At 42.5% G+C, this 21077-nt stretch overlaps 1 protein-coding gene across 1 annotated transcript in view; it reads right to left on the bottom strand.

Moving 5' to 3' along the window:
- The window catches only part of LOC143962515 (uncharacterized), a 189382-nt gene extending 168620 nt beyond the window's left edge, over nt 1–20762 (bottom strand). Inside the window, exons 1-2 of the mRNA XM_077471790.1 lie at nt 20714–20762; nt 10786–10866 (exon numbers count right to left, since the gene is read on the bottom strand). Coding sequence (XP_077327916.1) covers nt 10786–10866; nt 20714–20762 — 130 coding nt within the window. The remainder of the gene's footprint in view (nt 1–10785; nt 10867–20713) is intronic.
- Between the last annotated feature and the right edge of the window lie 315 nt (nt 20763–21077).

The raw sequence follows: 21077 nt of genomic DNA, 5'->3' as shown, positions 1-21077 counted from the left end.
TCATTAAGGTTTTGAGGCTGATGTTTGGTAACTCAAACCTTCAGCTCCTGCCACATATTTTCTATGGGATAAGTGTCTGGAGACTGGCTAGACCACTCCAGGACCTTAAAGTGCTTCTTCCTGAGCCACTCCCTTGTTGCCTTGGCCGTGTGTTTTGGGTCATTGTTATGCTGGAATACCCATCCACGACCCATTTTCAATGTCCTGGCTGAGGGAAGGAGGTTCTCACCCAAGATTTGACGGTACATGGCCCCGTCCATTGTCCGTTTGATGCGTTGAAGCTCTCCTGTTCCCTTAGCATAAAAACAACCCCAAAGCATAATGTTTCCACCTCCATGTTTGACGATGGGGATAGTGTTCTTGGGGTCATAGGCAGCATTCCTCCTCCTCCAAACACGGCGAGTTGAGCTGATACCAAAGAGCTCGATTTTGGCCTCATCTGACCACAACACTTGACCAGTGTAGTTCAAAGGTACCCAACCTGCCTCTTACTGCTATACCACTTGTACTCCAACATCCCCATTTCTTACCCTTCTAAAATGATGAGACAACACCTTAATTTTGGAGTAGAAATGGCCATAACAGCCTATTTATTATTCACACCATTTAAATAACTCCAATATCAAATATATACCAAAATATCAGCTCCATAACAACTTGTTTAACTCCAGTCTGTTGGTCTTTTACGGCACCCCGGAACTCCAACACATATCCCTCCAATACACTGCGGGACCTTTTTCCACATGATAGGTCTCCAGCAGATAATCAGCTCGGAGACAACCCCCTTCCCGCAGTGCAACCATTACAGTATTCCAGCTAACCTTTTGCTGGAATACACCGGAGGGGCACATACTACCGATGAGCCCCCCACCCCTTTCCATCACATATGTTTACTGCCACCGTCAAAGACCAACAAAACACCTCCTTATTTAGTACCACTCCCCCTTGGACTTTACTCATTGTCCCCTCCCCTCTTATCTCTTCATATTAACCCATGCATTGTCTCCCCTAAACACACTGTCATGCCCGGCCCTGCATTACTTTTTCTTTTCTGTCTTTTCCGTTCCGGGCCTCACTTTCACCCTGTTCTTTTTTGAATCATTTAGATGTTTGATAGCAAACTTCAGACGGGCCTGTACATGTGCTTTCTTGAGCAGGGGGATCTTGTGGGTGCTGCAGAATGTCAGTTCTTCGCGGAGTAGTGTGTTACCAATTGTTTTCTTGGTGACTATGGTCCCAGCTGCCTTGAGATCATTGACAAGATTCTCCCTTGTAGTTCTGAGCTGATTCCTCACCGTTCTGATGATCATTGAAACTCCACGAGGTGAGATCTTGCATGAGGGAGATTGACAGTTATTTTGTGTTTCTTCCATTTGCAAATAATCGCAAATGATAGGGGATCAAATAATTATTTCACTCATTAAAATAAAAATCTATTTATAACTTAGGATATTTGTGTTGTTATTCTGTCTCTCACTGTTAAAATAAACCTACCATTAAAATTATAGACAGATAATTTCTTTGTCAGTGGGAAAAACATACATAAAATCAAATGTGACGCAAATACTTTTTCCCTTACTGTTTATTGTCAAAAGTATTGGGACAATTCCCACCCTTTGCAGCTATAACAGCTACCAACGTCCAACATCAGTGCCTGATCTCAGAAATGCTCTTCTGGAAGAATGGTCAAACATTCCCATAGACACACTCTTAAACCTTGTGGACGGCCTTCCCAGAAGAGTTGAAGCTGTTATAGCTGCAAAGGGTGGGCCAACCCAATATTGAACCCTACAGACTAAGACTGGGATTCCATTAGCCCTTGTACACATGGTCGGAGATTCTGACGGAATGTGTCCTATCGGAACGTTTTGTCGGATAATCTGACTGTGTGTGGTCTCCATCGGAGTGTCCGACGGACCAAGTTTTCCAACTTGTCCGTAAAATTTTCCGACAAAATGCTCCAATCATGTGTAGCCTACTCCGACGGACAAAGTGCCACGGATGCTCAGATCAAATTCCTAGACCAAAGCTATTGGCTACTAGCCTGAATGTAGTCCTGTCGTAACGAAATAACGTCATCACGTTATGTACAATCGGATTTTCCAACAACTTTGTCCAACCGTGTGTATGCAACAGTTTCGGACCAAATCCAACGGATTTGGTTGTCAGTATGTCCGACCGTGTATACAAGGGCTTAAAGTTCATGTACGTATAAAGGCAGGTGTCCCAGTACTTTTGGTAATATAGTGTAGGTCCCGCACACACATGTAAACAGTGATTACTCCGTACATGGCGGTATCACTGCAAACTTTGGAGTGTGAGCAATAATTCTAGCACCAGAGCTCATGTTTAACTCTAAACCTTTAGGCTTTTAATGTGTCACCCATAGGAAGTTTTAGGTACCATAGTTTGGCGCCATTTCATGGGTGATCTAAATTTTAAATCTTGACTTGCTTGGTGTGACCCGTTTGATTGTTTTTTGGTGATGCTCAAAGTAGAGGTAAGGGCATGTCCCTGTGTCCCAGAACATGGGGTGCAGGCATGTCCCAATACCAATCCAGGGGGTTAGTAAATATAAAGAGAAAAGCATTAAAGCTACTCCCAACCAGCCCAGGTGAATAAAAAATAAAACGCAGCCTCAGCCTACATGTCTCCACCAAACCACACACCCTGATGCCCCCCCACTCCGGTAGGGCAAAATGCTTCAGAGCGTGTGATTTGGTGGAGACATGTAGGCTGAGGCCAGTTTTTATTGTTATTTCACATGGGCTGGTCGGGAGTAAATTGGATATTGTATTGTATTTGGATAAACTAAAATGCACTAAAGTATACTTTTTCCTTAAAATTAGCTTTTATTAAACTGCACAAATATTGTGCAATATAAAAAAATTGCAAAAACAACCATTTTATCCTCCAGGGACATTGCTTTCAAAAAGCATATAATGTTTAGGATTCTTATTTTTATTTTCTATATCCTTAGCTATTTTAGCGCAGTTTTACTTTTTTTTTTTTTTTTGCTTTTATTTAAAAATCTGCACAGATAATTTAACCACTTCAGCCCTGAAAGATTTGGCTGCTCAATGACCAGGCCATTTTTTTGTGATATGGCACTGAGTCGCTTTAATTGTCAATTGTGCGGTCGTGCGACCCTGTACCCAAACAAAATTCCCCTTCCTCACACAAATCCTGTACCCCTCAAATTTCCCCTCCAACCACAAAATCTCCTCCCCAATCATCCATCCTAGCACAAAATCCAAATTTATTTTTGCACTCCTAGCGCAAATTCCCTACCCCCTACCATATGGAATTTTCTAGCACAACCGCCCGCCAAATCACCACTCCTAGCCCACCTCTTCAAATTTTCCCTCCTAGAACAACTCTTACCTTCTGCAGACCTCTCCCCCTCCCAACACCAATCCCTTCATCTCAATCTCCTTGTGCTGCCCCTACACCTCACATGATACCACAGTGCCTAGGGCAGCCATCCCTCCTGCCCTCCCCTTGTCCTGGCCCTGGTTGGCAGACAGCAATACAAGCTCCTTCTTCCCCTACCAGTTTCCTTCAGATGTGACTGCTCCTCGGCCATGTTCTTATCTGGGCAGGATAAAACAAATATAGGAAATGTTATCCAATGACAGAGAATGTACATAAGCAAACATGTCTTGTCACCTCTAAAATTTGGATTCAGGTCAAATTAAATTTATAAATAATAAAGATATTTCTAATGTTCAAATTTCTTCAATTTAAGACCATTTCTAATTCCCAATTACATTTGTGGTCAGAGAATTTGCACTGATCCACATGCGCCATCTAGTTCAATACTAAATTATGTAACTCAAGTTTTTCCAGTGAAAGGTTCAAAAGCTACAGTGAACAAAGACTGTGGTAACAGTTTGGTGAAGGACCTTTATGGTTCCAGCAATACTGCATCTCTGTGTACAAAGTCAGCTCCATAAAGACATGAGTTGACCAGTTTGGTGTAGAGGAACTTGAGCGTCATTTACAGTTCTCTGACCTCAACCCTACTGAACACTGTTGTGATGAATTGAAACTGGGAGCCAGGTCTTCCCATCCATCATCAGGACCTGACCTCATAAATGGCAACAAATTCCCTCAGACATCCTCCAAAATCTTGTGGAAAGCCTTCCTAGAAGAGTGGAATCTCTTGCAAAGCGGGACAACTCCTTTTTAGCAGTCATGATTTTGGGATGGGATGTCCAACAAGCTCATATAGGTGTGATGATCAGGAGCCCAGAGACTGTTGGCCATGTATTGTAAGCTCATGCTATGCCAACCTGAGGTCAAAATGGGATGCAAATCAAAATTTCTAATAGTAAACCATTCTCAATTGTCCTTATTAGTAAAGTTTAAGACTGTAGCTGTAATACTCACAGAAGGTGAACAAGATACTTATGAAGACAACTTGAACAAGGAACAGGAAGATAAGAAAGGCCATCAGGATCAGTATAAGCCGGATTTGTGTATTCTTGGCAGCTGAAATAATTATAGACAGACAATTGTGAACAAGACTGTAGCCATCAACTGTGTATAGGAATTCCCCATCCATACACAATGCCATTCCAGCACAATTCTAAACAATGTAGTTGGCTATTCTCAGCATGCCATGTTGTATCTCTAGCCAATTGTGCTGAGCTAATGTGACATTCATGTCAGGTGCTGCTGAGTTGTACATATTCCTCCATAACCTTCATCAAATAAATATTACATTTAGGTATTGGTCTTCATATACCAACATTTGAACCAATAAGAAGCTCTTTGTGCTCCAGACAAATACAGAACTTCTTAATAGTTGCAAGATTTATAAAGCCAAGACTACAAAATATTGGTGTTAGTAAAAAGTAGGGATGGTCCCGATGTTTGAGTCAAATGTAAGTTCGACTCTAATATCGGGTGTTTGCCTATTCGCCAAATAGCGAAAAATTTAGGGTGTTCGTGACAAATTCGAAAGCCGTGGAACACCCTTTAAAAGTCTATGGGAGAAATCAAAAGTGCTAATTTTTCAAATTGGACACCGCACATTGTTGAATATGGTGGGTAAGGATGAGCTTCGAGTTCTAACATTGCCTGTTCGGCGAACAGTGAACAATTTGGGGTGTTCGCAGCAAATCTGAAAAGCCGCAGAAACACCCTGTACAAATCTATGGGAGAAATCTAAAGTGCTAATTTTAAAGGCTAATATGCAAGTTATTGTCCTAAAAAGTGTTTGGGGACCTGGGTCCCGCCCCAGGGGACATGTATCAATGCAAAACAAAGTTTTAAAATGTCATTTTTTTCGGGAGCAGTGATTTTAATAATGCTTAAAGTGAAACAATAAAAGTGTAATATTCCTTTACATTTCATACCTGGGGGGTGTCTATAGTATGCCTGTAAAATGGCACATGTTTCCCGTGTTTACAACAGTCCTAGTGCAAGATGACATTTCTAAAGGAAAACAAGTCATTTAAAAGTACTCGCGGCTATAATAAATTGTCGGTCCCGACAATATACATAAAAGTTCATTAAACCACAAACCCAAAATTTAAGAAAAAATGCTTGGGGGTCCCCCCAAATTCCATACCAGGCCCTTCAGATCTGGTATGGATGTTAAGGGGAACCCCGTGTCAAAATTAAAAAAAAAAAGGCATGTGGGTCCCCCTCAAAATCCATACCAGACCCTATAGGAACATTTTTGGATTTTTAATCTTAAATGGTCTCGATGAAGAATTGGAGAAACATAGTGTAATATGATAACCCAAGGTCCATCCTTTCCATAATGTAATCCAAGGCTGGCTTCTGTTAATTTAACAGTATCATTATTATTCTTTGTATAGTTGGTTTGTTAATTTGAGTCTATACATGTATTTGAAAATATATTTAGCAATTTCATAAGAAAATATTTTTCTGTATGAATTCACAGTTTCTGTAGATGTAATATATTTCACAGAGCCATGCCAGAGGCTGTGTAGAGCTGGAGAGAGGCTGCTATGTGTGGTTTAGCGTGGAGCGCACACCAGAGTGTCAGGGTGTCACCATGACAACACATTTTGCGTGTATGTGCTTTCTAAAGTCACATGACACTCTACATGGACATAGATTAAAAGGGTAAAAAAACAGAAATGGAGGAGTAGTGTATAACTCTAAAAAAAAGTCTTAGGCTTATTGGCACCACTGTCTTCCTTTTGCAACCTTTATTGAACACATCCACAACATTGATAATTTACGTATTCATATTCTAATATGAAAACCATTTTAACTTCTTAGACAAAGGATTACAAAAGATTAATTAAAACCTTTTTAGTGATTGCCAATGAAATTGGATATGTGCACACAAACTGATAAATACAATTACAACTAAATAATAAAAGTAAAAATAAAGATATAAGTAAAAAAAAAAAAATGTATAAAAATTATGAAATATATGATATCTACAGAGACTGTCAATTCATATAGAAAAATATTTTCTGATGACATTGCTAAATATATTTTCAAATACATATAAACACTCATATTAATACACCGACTATACAAAGACTAATAATGATAATGTTAAATTAATAGAAGCCAGCCTTGGATTACATTATGGGATGGACCTTGGGTCATCATATTATACTATGTTTCTCCAATTCTTCATTAAGACAATTGGGCGATAAAGTATTAAGCTTAAAAATTCTTGCATACTGCATACTGTACTGTATGATTGCGCGTATGACAGCATAAAATGTACACCACGTATTCAGATGAGAACGCTATGAACTGTTTGATAGTAAAGGTCTTGTCATCCTTGTTGGGAAAAATAAGAACTACCATGCTGTCTATGTTATATGAATTACTACTGCAGAACCACCCAGTCAGGAGTGTTTTTATACAATATGGAAATTCCAACAGAGGTCAGTTTGGTCTAATTTTAAATGTGACTCCAATGCTTGATCAATAAATGTGTTTGTTTTACCGAATTGTGCACTGCATATCTTCTGGACTAATTGCATCAACAGTGTTGAGGCACAGCACAAGTTCTAAGCGCTTACACAGAAACTACTTGATGTGAAAGAGCAACTCCTGCCATTGTGTGCAATCAATACCTACACTGTAAGGTCTTAAAACATTGTTTTTCCATGCACAGTATAGAAAAGATAAGACGGAAGTGGCCTACCAGTATTTTGTTTAAATATTCCACCAAAAAGTGACCAAACAGTGGCCAAAGAGATATGGAAACCCAAGACTTTAACGTATCCATTAAATATGCCATTAAAAAGGATTATTTTACTCCAAGACCCACAATTAGGGTCTGCGTTACCAAGTAAACCAAGAGTTAGACAATAAATAATGTGGAACACCCTTTAAAAGTCGATGGGAGAAATCAAAAGTGCTAATTTTAAAGGCGTATATTCAAGTTATTGTCATAAAAAGTGTTTGGGGACCCGGGTCCTGCCCCAGGGGACATGTATCAATGCAAAAAAAAGTTTTAAAACAGAAGTTTTTTCGGGAGCAGTTATTTTAATAATGCTTAAAGTGAAACAATAAAAGTCTAATATTCCTTTAAATTTCATACCTGGGAGGGTGTCTATAGTATGCCTGTAAAATGGCACATGTTTCCCATGTTTACAACAGTCTGAGTGCAAAATGACATTTCTAAAGGAAAAAAAGTAATTTAAAAGTACTTGCGGCTATAATGAATTGTCGGTCTCGGCAATACACATAAAAGTTCATTGGTAAAAACGGCATTGGATTCCCCACAGGGGAACCAGGAACCAAAATTTAAAAAAAAATGCGTGAGGGTCCCCCCAAATTCCATACCAGGCCTTTCAGATCCGGTATGGATATTAAGGGGAACCCCGTGCCAATTTTTTTTTTTAAATGTCGTGGGGGTCCCCCTCAAAATCCATACCAGACCCTTATCGAGCATGCAACCTGGCAGGCCACATGCCCTCAAAATTGGGAGGGTGCTTTGTGGTAGGCCCCAAAAGCACTTTTTTCCCATGTTAATGGGGAGAAGGGCCTCATCCCCACAACCTTTGCCCGGTGGTTGTGGGGGTCTATGGGCAGGGGGATTATCGGAATCTTGAAGCCCCTTTTAACAAGGGGACCCCCAGATTGTGCCCCCCCATGTGAAATGGTAACGGGGTACAAATGTACCACTACCATTTCACACAAAATGTGGGAAAATGGTAAAAAAAAAGATAACACACGCCAAGCCCTTTATTAAAAAAAAACAAAAAACTGTCCCACAAAGTCCATTCATCTTCTTCTTCTCTCACTCCGATGGACCAAAAAAGGAAAAAAAAAAGCCGCAAGCCGCCTACGATCTGCCTCTATGGGAGGCACCTGCTGTAATGACAGGTCTCTCAGGTGACAGTTCTTTTATAACTGAGGGCAGAGCCAGACAATGACATCGCCAGGTGACCCCACCCTCCTCCGACGCACGGGGACATCCCTATGGCTTTCCCATAGTGTCAGAGGGGGTTGGGTCACTTGGTTACATAACCGGGTGGCCCTGCCCTCCTCTGACACTACAGGGAAGCCATAGGGATGTCCCCGTGCATCAGAGGAAGATGGACCAGGTAGCCCCACCCCCTCTGATGCTATGGGAAAGCCATAGGGATGTCTCCATGTGTCAGAGAGGGCGGGGTCACCGTGTGGCCCCGGACCTCAGCTATAAAAGAACTGTCACCTGAGAGGCTGTCATTACAGTGTGTGCCTCCCATGGCAGCTTGCGGCTTTTTTTTTTTTTTTTTTTGGTCTATTGGAGCGAGAGAAGAAGAAGATGAATGGACTTTGTGGGACAGTTTTATTTTTTTAAAGGCGTGTGTTATCTTTTTTTTTACCATCTTCACACATTTTTTTATGAAATGGTACTGGTACATTTGTTGTACCCCGTTACCATTTCACACGGGGGACCACGATCTGGGGCTCCCCTTGTTAAAAGGGGCTTCCAGATTCCGATAAGCCCCCTGCCTACAGACCGTCCGGTCATTATGGCGGGTGCCTCCCATGGAGGCAGATCGCAGATGATGTGCGGCTTTTTTTTTCTTCTTTTTTGGTCCATCGTAGGGCGAGAAGACTCCATGGGACAGTTTTATTTTTTTAATAAAGAACTTGTCCCAAGGTGTGTATTGTGTTTTTTTACCATTTTTAAAAAAATTTGGTGAAATGGTAGGGGTACATTTGTTCACACAGGGGGGTGGGATCTGGGGGTCCCCTTGTTAAAGGGGGCTTCCAGATTCCAATAAGCCCCCCGCCCTCAGACCCCCACAACCACCGGGCAAGGGCCTGGTATGGAATTTGGGGGGACCCGCACGCACTTTTTTTTCATTTTGGTTCAGAGTTCCCCTGTGGGGGAATCCCATGCCGTTTTTTATCAGTGAACTTTTATGTGTATAGCCGGGACCAACAATTCATTATAGCCGCGAGTACTTTTAAATTACGTTTTTTCTTTTAGAAATGTCATTTTGCTCTTGGACTGTTCTAAACACGGGAAACATGCGCCACTTTACAGGCATACTATAGACACCCCCCAGGTATGAAATTTAAACAAATTTTACACTTTTATTGTTTCACTTTAAGCATTATTAAAATCACTGCTCCCAAAAAAACTTCAGTTTTTAAAACTTTTTGTTGCATTGATACATGTCCTCTGGGGCAGGACCGGGTCCCCAAACACTATTTATATTTAGCCCTTTTGATTTTTCATCTTCGTGTCCCTTAGACTTTAATAGTGTTCATGTGTTTGAACACATTTTTTGCCTGTTCACATGTTCTGGTGTGAACTGAACCAGGGGGTGTTCGGCCCATCCCTAGTACAATCCCTAGTAAAAAGTAAATGTCCTAAATGGAGGTTTGTGTCCTCCGATGGAGTAGGACCTTGAATTAGGCTTGTGCAATTCGTTTCATAACGAATCGAAATTCGGCCGAATTTTGCATCTTTTGGACATTCGGATGCATCCGAATGTCCGAATAAAAAAATAACAAATTACAACGAATACGAAAGAAATATAACAAATGAATTTGAATGAATTCGACACGATTCGAAATTATTTCAGCCGCATTCGAAATTATTTCAACATGATACGACATTATTTCAACTGCATTCGAAATGATTTCAACATGATTCAACATTATTTCAACCGCATTCGAAAATATTTTGTGACCCAACTTTAGGGCCATGTATCTCGGGGTTACTTGGTGCTAGACACTTCAAATTTGGATATGTTGTAGAGCTAGTATTATTGTGTTTGCATACCAAATTTGGGGTTTCTAGCTATAAGTGACCCTGAGATATGTGGCCCCAAAATCGGGTCGCAAAATGTCATTCTCGGCTCTATTAACTAATAACATTTTGCGACCCGATTTTGGGGACACATATATCGGGGTCACTTATAGCTAGAAACCCAAAATTTGGTATGCAAACATAATAGTACTAGCACTACAATATATCCAAATTTGGAGTTTCTAGCACCAAGTGACCCCTAGATAAATGGCCCAAAAGTTGGGTCACAAAATATTTTCGAATGTGGTTGAAATAATGTCGAATCATGTTGAAATCATTTCGAATCCGGTAGAAATATTTTCGAATTTCGTTGAAATATTTTCGAATGTGGCCGATTTTTCGAATTCGGTAGAAAACTAAACGAAATCAGAAAACAAATTTAAGTAAGTTAAAGAATATAACTAAACGAAATTAATGAATTAACGAATTAAAACGAAACGAAACGAAACAAATTTTTTCCTTTTGCACATGTCTACCTTGAATAGGACAGAAGGTTGTACCTTGTTATAGTAACAGCTTACCATTGGCATTGGCATTCTTCTTTCTCAATACATCAAGAAGATCACACAAATTGCCGTATGCACCTTCTTCATCACATTTCCCTGAGGGCAAACGTAGATGTGAAACACACAACAAAGGGATCAAGCACCAAAATGGAAAAACAAGGGCCAGGGAATTTCTTCACAAAAAAAAGTCCATAGCTGCTAGAGAAAAACTCCTGGACTGGATAGCAAGAACAAACACATCAAGTAGTTTCTGTGTAAGTACTTAGAACTTGTGCTGTGCCCCCGTACCATCTATACAATAATTTCAGAAGATATGCAGTGCACAGTTGGGGTAAAATAACTAGTTCATTGGAGTCCCAATACAATAAAAACAAATTCATTGACCAAGCATTGGAGTCACATCAAAAATTAGACCACACTCTGTTGGAAATTCTATATTGTATAAAAATACTCCTGATTGGTTGGTTCTTCAGTAATAAATCATATACCATAGACAGTTGTTTCCCCAGATTCCATCACAAGATAGCAATGTGGAGGCTACTTGCCGACTGATGAAAGTGGAATATTGAAGACTTCAGCTATTGGAATCATAGCCGGTGGGACCGGTGGGAAGTATGCCTGGATTATCTAAGTCAATCAGATCCATGGATATCTCATCCTACTTTGATCAGAGGACTGGGATTTTCCAATGCCATAAAAGGGGTTTCCTAACGTATCTATTTATCACTCATGGTAGTTCTTATTTTTCCCAACAAGGCTTGGCGAGACCTTTACCATCAAGCAGTTCATAACGTGCTCATCTGAATATGTGGTGTACATTCAGTGCTGTCCTTGCAATCTTTTGTTCATAGGTCACACTATACATACACTGCGAAACCAGGTTTGAGAACTAGGGATGAGCCGAACACCTGCCGGTTCGGTTCGTACCAGAACTTTCGAACGGACCCCAAATTTGAATGAACTTTAGAACCCCATTGAAGTCTATGGGACTCGAACGTTCGAAATGAAAAGTGCTAATTTTAACGGCTAATATGCAAGATACTGTCCTAAAAAGGGTTTGGGGACCTGGCTCCTGCCCCAGGGGACATGGGTCAATGCCTAAAATGTTTTTAAAAATGGCTGTTTTGGCGGGAGCACTGATTTTAATGACTATTAAAGTGAAAAAAAAAGTGAAATATTCCTTTAAATATGGTGCCTGGGGGTGTCTGTAGTATGCCTGTGAAGTGCCACGTGTTTCCCGTGTTTAGAACAGTCCCTGCACAAAATGACATTAAACGGAAATAACACCATTTAAAACTGCTTGCGGTTTTAATGTTATATCTGGTTCCTGCAATATGGTTGAAAATCATTGAGAAAAATGGCATGGGTAGCCCTCCCTGCCCATTACCAGCCCCTTTAGGTCTTGTACGCATATTAAGGGGAACCCCGTACCCATATTAAAAAAAGGAAATGCGTGTGGCCCCCAGGCCCTATATACTCAGAACAGCAGTATACAGGCGGTGCAAACAAGACAGGGACTGTGTAGGTTTGTTGTGTTAAGTTGAATCTGTTTGTAATTTTCAACTGGTACATTTTTAAAGTGTAGCTCCAGTCAAAAAAACTATTTTTAAGCTTTTTGGAAAACATAGGGAAGGGTTATCACCCCTGTATAATTTGTTTTGTCGTACATCTTTTTTCATCTCACTTGCTGTTGTCTCCTGCCGTTTGCAAGTAGGAGATGTTTGTAAATTGGATGTTTGAAAGTAGGGGCCTGCCCTATATGCTCTGCAGAAATGGCGGAACAAGGTGTTGGTTTTGCCACAACATTGTAAGCCCTCAAAGTGACTCTTGGTGGGCGCTGGAGCGTCCTGCTGTGAACGATTATATCAAGAATTGTAATTACATGCCATTGTTGAACAGTGGTAGAAAAATTGACCTTTGGTGGTTGTGGTGCTGGTGCCACAACACTATAAGTCCTCACCGTTACTCTGGGTGGGCACAGGAAGGGGCCCTCCTGTGAAATATTATATCAAGAATTGTAATTACATGTCCCTGTTAAACAGGGGCAGAAAAATTTGGCCTTAGGCACTGCTGCTAGTGCCACCACACTGCAACCTCTCCCATATACTCTAGTTTTATTGCAGGAATTAGCCCTGCTGCAAAGCATTGCATCAAAAATTGTAATTAAAGGCCCCTGTTAAACAGGGGCAGAAAAATTGGGCCTTAGGCACTGGTGCTGGTGCCACCACACTGCAACCTCTGCCATATACTCTAGTTTTATTGCAGGAATTAGCCCTGCTGCAAAGCATTGCATCAAAAATTGTAATTAAACGCCCCTGTTAAACAGGGGCAGAAAAAATGGGCCTTAGGCACTGGTGCTGGTGCCACCACACTGCAACCTCTGCCATATACTCTTGTTTTATTGCAGGAATTAGCCCTGCTGCAAAGCATTGCATCAAAAATTGTAATTAAACGCCCCTGTTAAACAGGTGCAGAAGAATTGGGCCTTAGGCACTGGTGCTGGTGCCACCACACTGCAACCTCTCCCATATACTCTTGTTTGATTGCAGGAACTAGCCCTGCTGCAAAGCATTGCATCAAAAATTGTACTTAAACGCCCCTGTTAAACAGGGGCAGAAAAATTGGGCCTTAGGCATCACCCACAACCAGAAATGTTCTTCCAACATATCAGCGGAGGAGGAAGAGGATAGACAATCAACATAACAGGATAGTCACTCAGCATCAGCATAGGCAGTCTTGAAGGGATGTGATATTTCAAAAAAAATTATTCTGTTACATCAGCTTCAGGTGCTTGGTAGCTGTGGGTGATCCAAGACTGATTCATCTTGATGAAGGTCAGTCGATCAACTGATTCGGTGGACAGGCGCACCCTGTGATCGGTAACAAAGCCACCAGCAGCACTGAAGGTGCGTTCCGAAAGAACGCTGGATGCAGGACAGGCCAGTAGCTCAATTGCATACTGTGCAAGCTCTGGCCAGTGATCCATCCTCAAGACCCAGTAAGCCAGAGGATTTTCGGTGGGAAAGGTGTCCAAGTCTGACCTTGCCCCTAGGTTTTCCTGCACCATGTAAATCAGACGCTGGCGATGGGTGCTGGAACCGATCATACCTTGGGGCTGCGGACTAAAAAATTGTCTGAAAGCATCAGTCAGACGGCCACCTTCTCCACCGCTCCTTCTGACCGATGCCTCAGCAACACGTTGTCCAGGACCAGGAGTTTGTAACCTCCCAGTCTCTGGGAACGCGTTGCACAGACCTTTCTGCAAGGCCTCCCGGAGATGTCTCATCCTCTGCTCCCTCTGCGATGGCAAGATAAGGTCGGCAACCTTACCCTTGTACCGTGGATCAAGGAGAGTGGCCAGCCAGTAATGGTCCCTCTCCTTGATCCGAAGAATACGAGGATCCTTCCGCAGGCTTTGCAGGATCAGGGAGGCCATGCAGCATAGGTTAGCTGAGGCATTCGGTCCGGAGTCCTCTGGGTCACTAAGGACAACATGATCCGCAGCTACCTCCTCCCAGCCACGTACAAGTCCACGTGTTTCTTGGGACTGTAAATCATCCCTACAAGACTGCTGCTGCTGATGCTGAGTGCCAGCCTCCACCTCCATGCTGACACAATCATCCTCCTCCTCCTCTTCCTCCTCCTCATCCTCTTCCTGTGTGATGGGTGGCACAGCAGGAACACTGTTTGGATAAAGGGGACCTTGAGAGGCAAGGAAGTCCTCCTCTTCCTGCCTCTGTTCTGCCTCAAGTGCCCTGTCCATTATTCCACGCAGCGTATGCTCCAAGAGGTGGACAAGAGGTACAGTGTCACTGATGCATGCACTGTCACTGCTCACCATCCTTGTGGCCTCCTCAAACGGTGACAGGACAGTGCATGCATCCCTGATCATGCCCCACTGGCGTGGTGAGAAAAAACCGAGCTCCCCTGACCCTGTCCTGGTGCCGTAGTCGCACAGGTACTCATTGATGGCCCTCTGCTGCGTGTGCAGCCGCTGCAGCATGGCCAATGTTAAGTTCCATCTGGTGGGCATGTCACATATAAGGCAGTTCTTGGGCACGTTCAACTCCTTTTGGAGCTCAGCCAGCCGAGCACAGGCATTAAATGACTGGCGGAAATGCACACAGACTTTCCTGGCCTGCTTCAGGACATCCTGTAAGCCGGGGTACCTGCCCAAGAACCGCTGCACCACCAGGTTAAGGACGTGAGCTACACAGGGCACATGGGTCAGTTGTCCCTGTCGAAGGGCGGAGAGGAGGTTGGTGCCATTGTCGCAAACCACCATTCCTGGCTTAAGCTGGCGTGGCGTCAACCACCTCTCGGCCTGCCCCTGCAGAGCTGACAAAACATCCGCCCCAGTGTGGCTCCTGTCCCTCCCTCTTCATCGCTGTAGCAAATCTGGCAGTATGCTGCAGCTTGTGGAACATGACTGCCAGATTGCTGTCCTTCTTGAGCATCCCCTCTCTCTGCGCTCACAATACTGCCTTCCTCTAGCTGAGTGTCATCATCAGAGCCCACAAAACACTGGGCATCCTCCTGGAGCATGTACCCAACACTGTGCTCAAAGAGTTCAGGAGACTCCTCAGGAGAACGTGGTGGGTCTAGGGAAGGAGTCACTGATGATGACATTGAGAGGAGGGAAGAGGATGCGTTGGCAGCTGCTTTGCTAGTACCCTGAGACTGGGTGAGAGAGGATGAGGAGGATGAAGAGGGCTTGGTCATCCACTCTACCAAGTCATTGGCATGTTGCGGCTCAACATGTCCAGCTGCCGAAAAGAAGGACAAGCGTGTCCCATGGCCACGTGCTGATGACAATGCACCGCGTCCACGAACAGCACTGTTGTCTCTAGACACAGAGCCTGCTTGCCCTCTTTTATCGGCTCGCGCCTGTCTGCCTCTCCTTGCTGGCCTTCCAGACATGTAATGGCCTGAAGGGAGTTGGGTAAAAAAGCAGTTGGGTAGTGTATATTGTGCTAGAGGCACACAACACCCACTAACTCCTGCAGATGCCTTTATTATAGAACACCAGAGATAAAGGGGTATATACAGATGTATACTGTGCTGTGCTGGAGGCACACACAACTTCCAATAACTCCTGCAGATGGCAAGTGGGCTCAAATAGAGAACAGCTATGTAGGTGGATATAGCGGTATGTACTGGGTACAGAGCACACAGACAGCACGCACTATCTCCTAACACTACTGACTGCAAGATCTATTATAAAAGATAGATCACTATATAGGTGAGGTGAATATAGCGGTGTATACTGCGGTCAGGGCACGCAGACAACAACCACTACACAACAGCAAGATCGAAAATCGTCCGAAAACGATCGGTGTGTACTGTGTTGAAGGTACACAGAACACCCACTAACTCCTGCAGATGCCTTTATTATAGAACACCAGAGATAAAGTGGTATATACAGATGTATACTGTGCTGTGCTGGAGGCACACACAACTTCCAATAACTCCTGCAGATGGCAAGTGGGCTCAAATAGAAAACAGCTATGTAGGTGGATATAGCGGTATGTACTGGGTACAGAGCACACAGACAGCACGCACTATCTCCTAACACTACTGACTGCAAGATCTATTATAAAAGATAGATCACTATATAGGTGAGGTGAATATAGCGGTGTATACTGCGGTCAGGGCACGCAGACAACAACCACTACACAACAGCAAGATCGAAAATCGTCCGAAAACGATCGGTGTGTACTGTGTTGAAGGTACACAGAACACCCACTAACTCCTGCAGATGCCTTTATTATAGAACACCAGAGATAAAGTGGTATATACAGATGTATACTGTGCTGTGCTGGAGGCACACACAACTTCCAATAACTCCTGCAGATGGCAAGTGGGCTCAAATAGAAAACAGCTATGTAGGTGGATATAGCGGTATGTACTGGGTACAGAGCACGCAGACAGCACGCACTATCTCCTAACACTACTGACTGCAAGCTCTATTATAAAAGATAGATCACTAGCTATATAGGTGAGGTGAATATAGCGGTGTATACTGCGGTCAGGGCACGCAGACAATAACCACTACACAACAGCAAGATCGAAAATCGGCCAAAAACGATCGGTGTGTACTGTGTTGAAGGTACACAGAACACCCACTGCTTCAGACGCCAACACACTACACAAGGCCGCCGCGCTGGCGGCCTTATATAGTGTGGGGCGTGCACTACACAGCCTGAGCTATGATTGGCCACAGGCATCCTGCCTGTGGCCAATCATGGCTCTCCTCGCTGCTGGCGCTGCGATTGGCCAAGCATGCGGGGTCACAGTGCATACTTGGCCAATCATGAGCCAGCAATGCACTGCGCCATCGCAGTGCATTGTGGGCCGTGAGCGCCACACGAATTTGGCGCGAACGGACCAAAATGTTCGGACTTCGCCGAATGGACGAACAGCCAATATTCGAGTCGAACGTACGTTCGACTCGAACACGAAGCTCATCCCTATTGAGAACATTGGAGGTTTATTAAAGGGGATGTGATAAGCACAGTGTGCCTCAGCATTTTCTTTTGTGTCACAACAAAGGTTACAGATGTCTATAGGACTTTGTAATTGTGTGTATTTTGGATAGTACCCTAACTGATAATGAAACGTATTCCCTGTTATGCAAGAGGGAACATTTTTGGATTTTTAATCTTAAATGGTCTCAATGAAGAATTGAAGAAATAGTGTAATATGATAACGGGGTCCATACTTCCCATAATGTAATCCAAGGCTGGCTTCTGTTAATTTAACATTATCATTATTATTCTTTGTATAGTTGGTGTATAAATATGAGTCTATACATGGATTTGAAAATATATTTAGCAATTTCATAAGAAAATATTTTTCTATATGAATTCACAGTGTCTGTAGATGTAATATATTTCACAGAGCCATGCCAGAGGCTGTGTAGAGCTGGAGAGAGGCTGTTATGGGTGGTTTAGGATGGAACGCACACCAGAGTGTCAGGGTGTCACCATGACAACACGTTTTGCACGTATGTGCTTTCTAAAGTCACATGACACCCTACATGGACATAGATTAAAAGACTAAAAAAAGGAAATGAAGGGGAGGAGTAGCGCATAACTCTAAAAAAAAAGTCTCAGGCTTATTGGCACCACCGTTTTCCTATTGCAACCTTTATTGAACACATCCACAATATTGACAAGTATAAAAAATTATGAAATATATTATCTACAGAGACTGTCAATTCATATAGAAAAATATTTTCTGATGGCATTGCTAAATATATTTTCAAATACATATATAGACTCATAATAATGCACCGAGTATACAAAGACTCACAATGATAATGTTAAATTAATAGAAGCCAGCCTTGGATTACATTATGGGATGGACCTTGGGTCATCATATTACACTATGTTTCTCCAATTCTTCATTAAGACCATTGGGCGATAACGTATTAAGCTTAAAAATTCAAAAGGTTTCCCTCTTGCATACTGTACTGTAAGGCCGCGTACACACGCGGGGACTGTTCGCTCAACTTTGTCCGTCAAACAGTTTCAGCGAACAGTCCGCTCAAAATTAGCATGGACGGACTTGCCCATACACGACGAACGAACAGTTTGCTGAAACCGTGCGCGATGACGTGAACGGCACGTACGACGGGACGAAAAATACGACGTCCTATACACTGCATTACAACTTTCGGCGTGTAAATCCTTTCTGAGCATGCGCGGAACTTAGTTTGACGAACAAGCCTACACACGAGGGGACTGTTCGCTGAAACCAAGTTTCAGCGGACAGTTTTTCGGAAATTCCGAAAAACTTTGTTCAGCAGACTGTTCGCTGAAACTGTCCGCTGAAAGCCCACACACGGGCGGACTGTCCGCCGAAACACTGTTCAGCGGACAAAGTTGGGCGAACAGTCCCCGCGTGTGTACGCGGCCTAAGATTGCATTGACAGCATAGAATGCACACATGTATTCAGATGAGCACACTGTGAACTGTTTGATGGTAAAGGTCCTGCCATCCTTGTTGGGAAAAATAGGAGCTACCATGAGAGACAAATAGGCAAGTTAGGAAACCCCTTTTACAGCATTGGAAAATCCCAGTCCTTGGATGAAAGTAGGATTGGATATCCATGGCTCTGACTGACCTAGGTATTCCAGGCATACTTCCCAGTGATCCCACTCACAGCGGTGATTCCAATAGCTGAAGGCTTCGGTATACCACCCTCATCAGTGGGCAATTAGCCTCCACATTACTATCTTGTGATGGGTCCTGGCGCAACAGCTGTCTATGGTATATGATTTACTACTGCAGAACCATCCAGTCAGGAGTGTTTATTACAATAAAGAATTTGCAACAGAGGCTAGTGTTGTCTAATTTAAATGTGACTCCAATGTTTAATCAGTAAATGTGTGTGTTTTACTGTATTGGGACTCCAGTGAACTGGTTCTTTTACCCCAATTGTATCTTCAACCATATCTTCTCAACTAATTGTATCAACAGTGTGGGGGCACAACACAAGTTATAAGCGCTTACACAGAGACTACTTGAAGAGTAACTCCTGCCATTGTGTGCAATCAATACATACACTGTAAGGTCTTAAAACATTGTTTTTCCATGCACAGTATAGAAAAGATAAGACAGAAGTGGTCTACCAGTATTTTTTTTAAATATTCCACCAAAAAACAGTGGCCAAAGAGATATGGAAACCCAAGACTTTAACATATCCATTAAATACACCATTAAAAAGGATTACTTTACTCCAAGACCCACAATTAGGGTCTGCTTTACCAAGTAAACCAAGAGTTAGACAATATTTATAAGGGCCCTTGGTATTAGGAACGGAATAGTAAGATAATCATAAAAAAGCAAAAACACAACTAAACCTCTTTATAAACAATAGAAAAGGTGTTTCTCATTGCAGGAAATATAAATGTATTACTTGTAAAATTATTAAACATGATCAGAAAGTTTTTGTACCTGGGGCAGTGTATAGATAGAACTGGACCCTAGGGTTGTCTTATTGCCATTGCCATCCAATAGTAGTGCAGTGGCGTTTGTACAAGTTATCTTGTTACTGGGCTGGAAGCTTCTACACACCAGAAGATTCCCACAATTTCCATGATTTGCTATGTAAAACAATGAATATGATATAGAGGTGCCTCACCACAAGCTAATAGCCCAGATATGATTTTATTCCAATGTAAGGTCAAATAGAAGATCCAATGAGGAATCCACCTAATTTTGGATGCCCATATTTGCCCCCTTCACCAGATCAAACGAAGAAGCCAATTCATCTTGGATGCCCATCTTTTCCCCCTCCATCAGGGCTTAACAATAGCACAAAAATATATATGGACTAAGTTGAGAGAGCACTGTTAGTGGCTTGGCTGCCAAACCAGCTGCTGATGAGCTCTGTGCCTAACACTACACTGGTCCAAATATCACCAACCATGACTCTCGCTCCATAGTCCTTATGACATATGTTAACATAAAATATCCAAAATTGATCCAAAATGTGATGAACAAAGTCCCAAAAAGTCTTTCAAATAATCCAATGAAAAGAAATCCTCCTACATGAATCATATGGTGACATTTAAGTATGGAGGTACACTCGTCCAATGTTGTAGATCCCCCTGCATTATGACAAGGGGGATCATATAGGGCTTGTGGGGTCTCCCCGACTTAACTTCAGGATAGGATGTCACCAGTAGTAAAAATAAGAAAAAATGTAGGTATTGGTCTTCATACACCAATAAATGGACCAATAAGAATCTGCCTTTTATTGGCTTATACACATGCAGCACTTCTCAATAGTTGAAAGATTTATAGAGCAAAGACTACAAAATACTGGTGATAGGAAAAGGTAAATATCCTATAAGTTGTCGAGGTGTGTGTCCTTCGATGGAGTAAGACCTAGAGTAGTACAGAAGGTTGTACCCTTTTTGTTCTAAAAGCTTACCTTTGGCTTTTGGACCTTTCTTCTGTCTCTGTAGATTAAGATCAGACATATTGACATACGTATCTTGCTTGTCCTCTTTCCCTGGGGACGGATATAGATGTGAAAGAGCAACTCATGACAATGTGTGCAATTAGTATGGTTTACACTGTAATGGCTTAAAGCAATGTGTTTTTAGAGTATAAAAAGTAGATATTTATTATACACAATAAGTAATGATAGATACAATGACATACACGTATCAAAAAATATTAATCAAAGGACGTAAAAGTGGTTGTAAACCCTTACAACCAACTTTGACCTACAGGTAAGCCTAGATTAAGGCTTACCTGTAGGTCCAAGAAATATCTCCTAAACCTACACGGTT

This window comes from Lithobates pipiens, unplaced genomic scaffold (assembly GCF_037356315.1).
Source record: "Lithobates pipiens isolate NorthernLeopardFrog02 unplaced genomic scaffold, aLitPip1_a1.2 Scaffold_8, whole genome shotgun sequence".
Lineage (NCBI taxonomy): Eukaryota > Metazoa > Chordata > Amphibia > Anura > Ranidae > Lithobates > Lithobates pipiens.
Note: the sequence above shows the minus strand (reverse complement) of the source record. Positions and strands in the feature narration are given on the sequence as shown.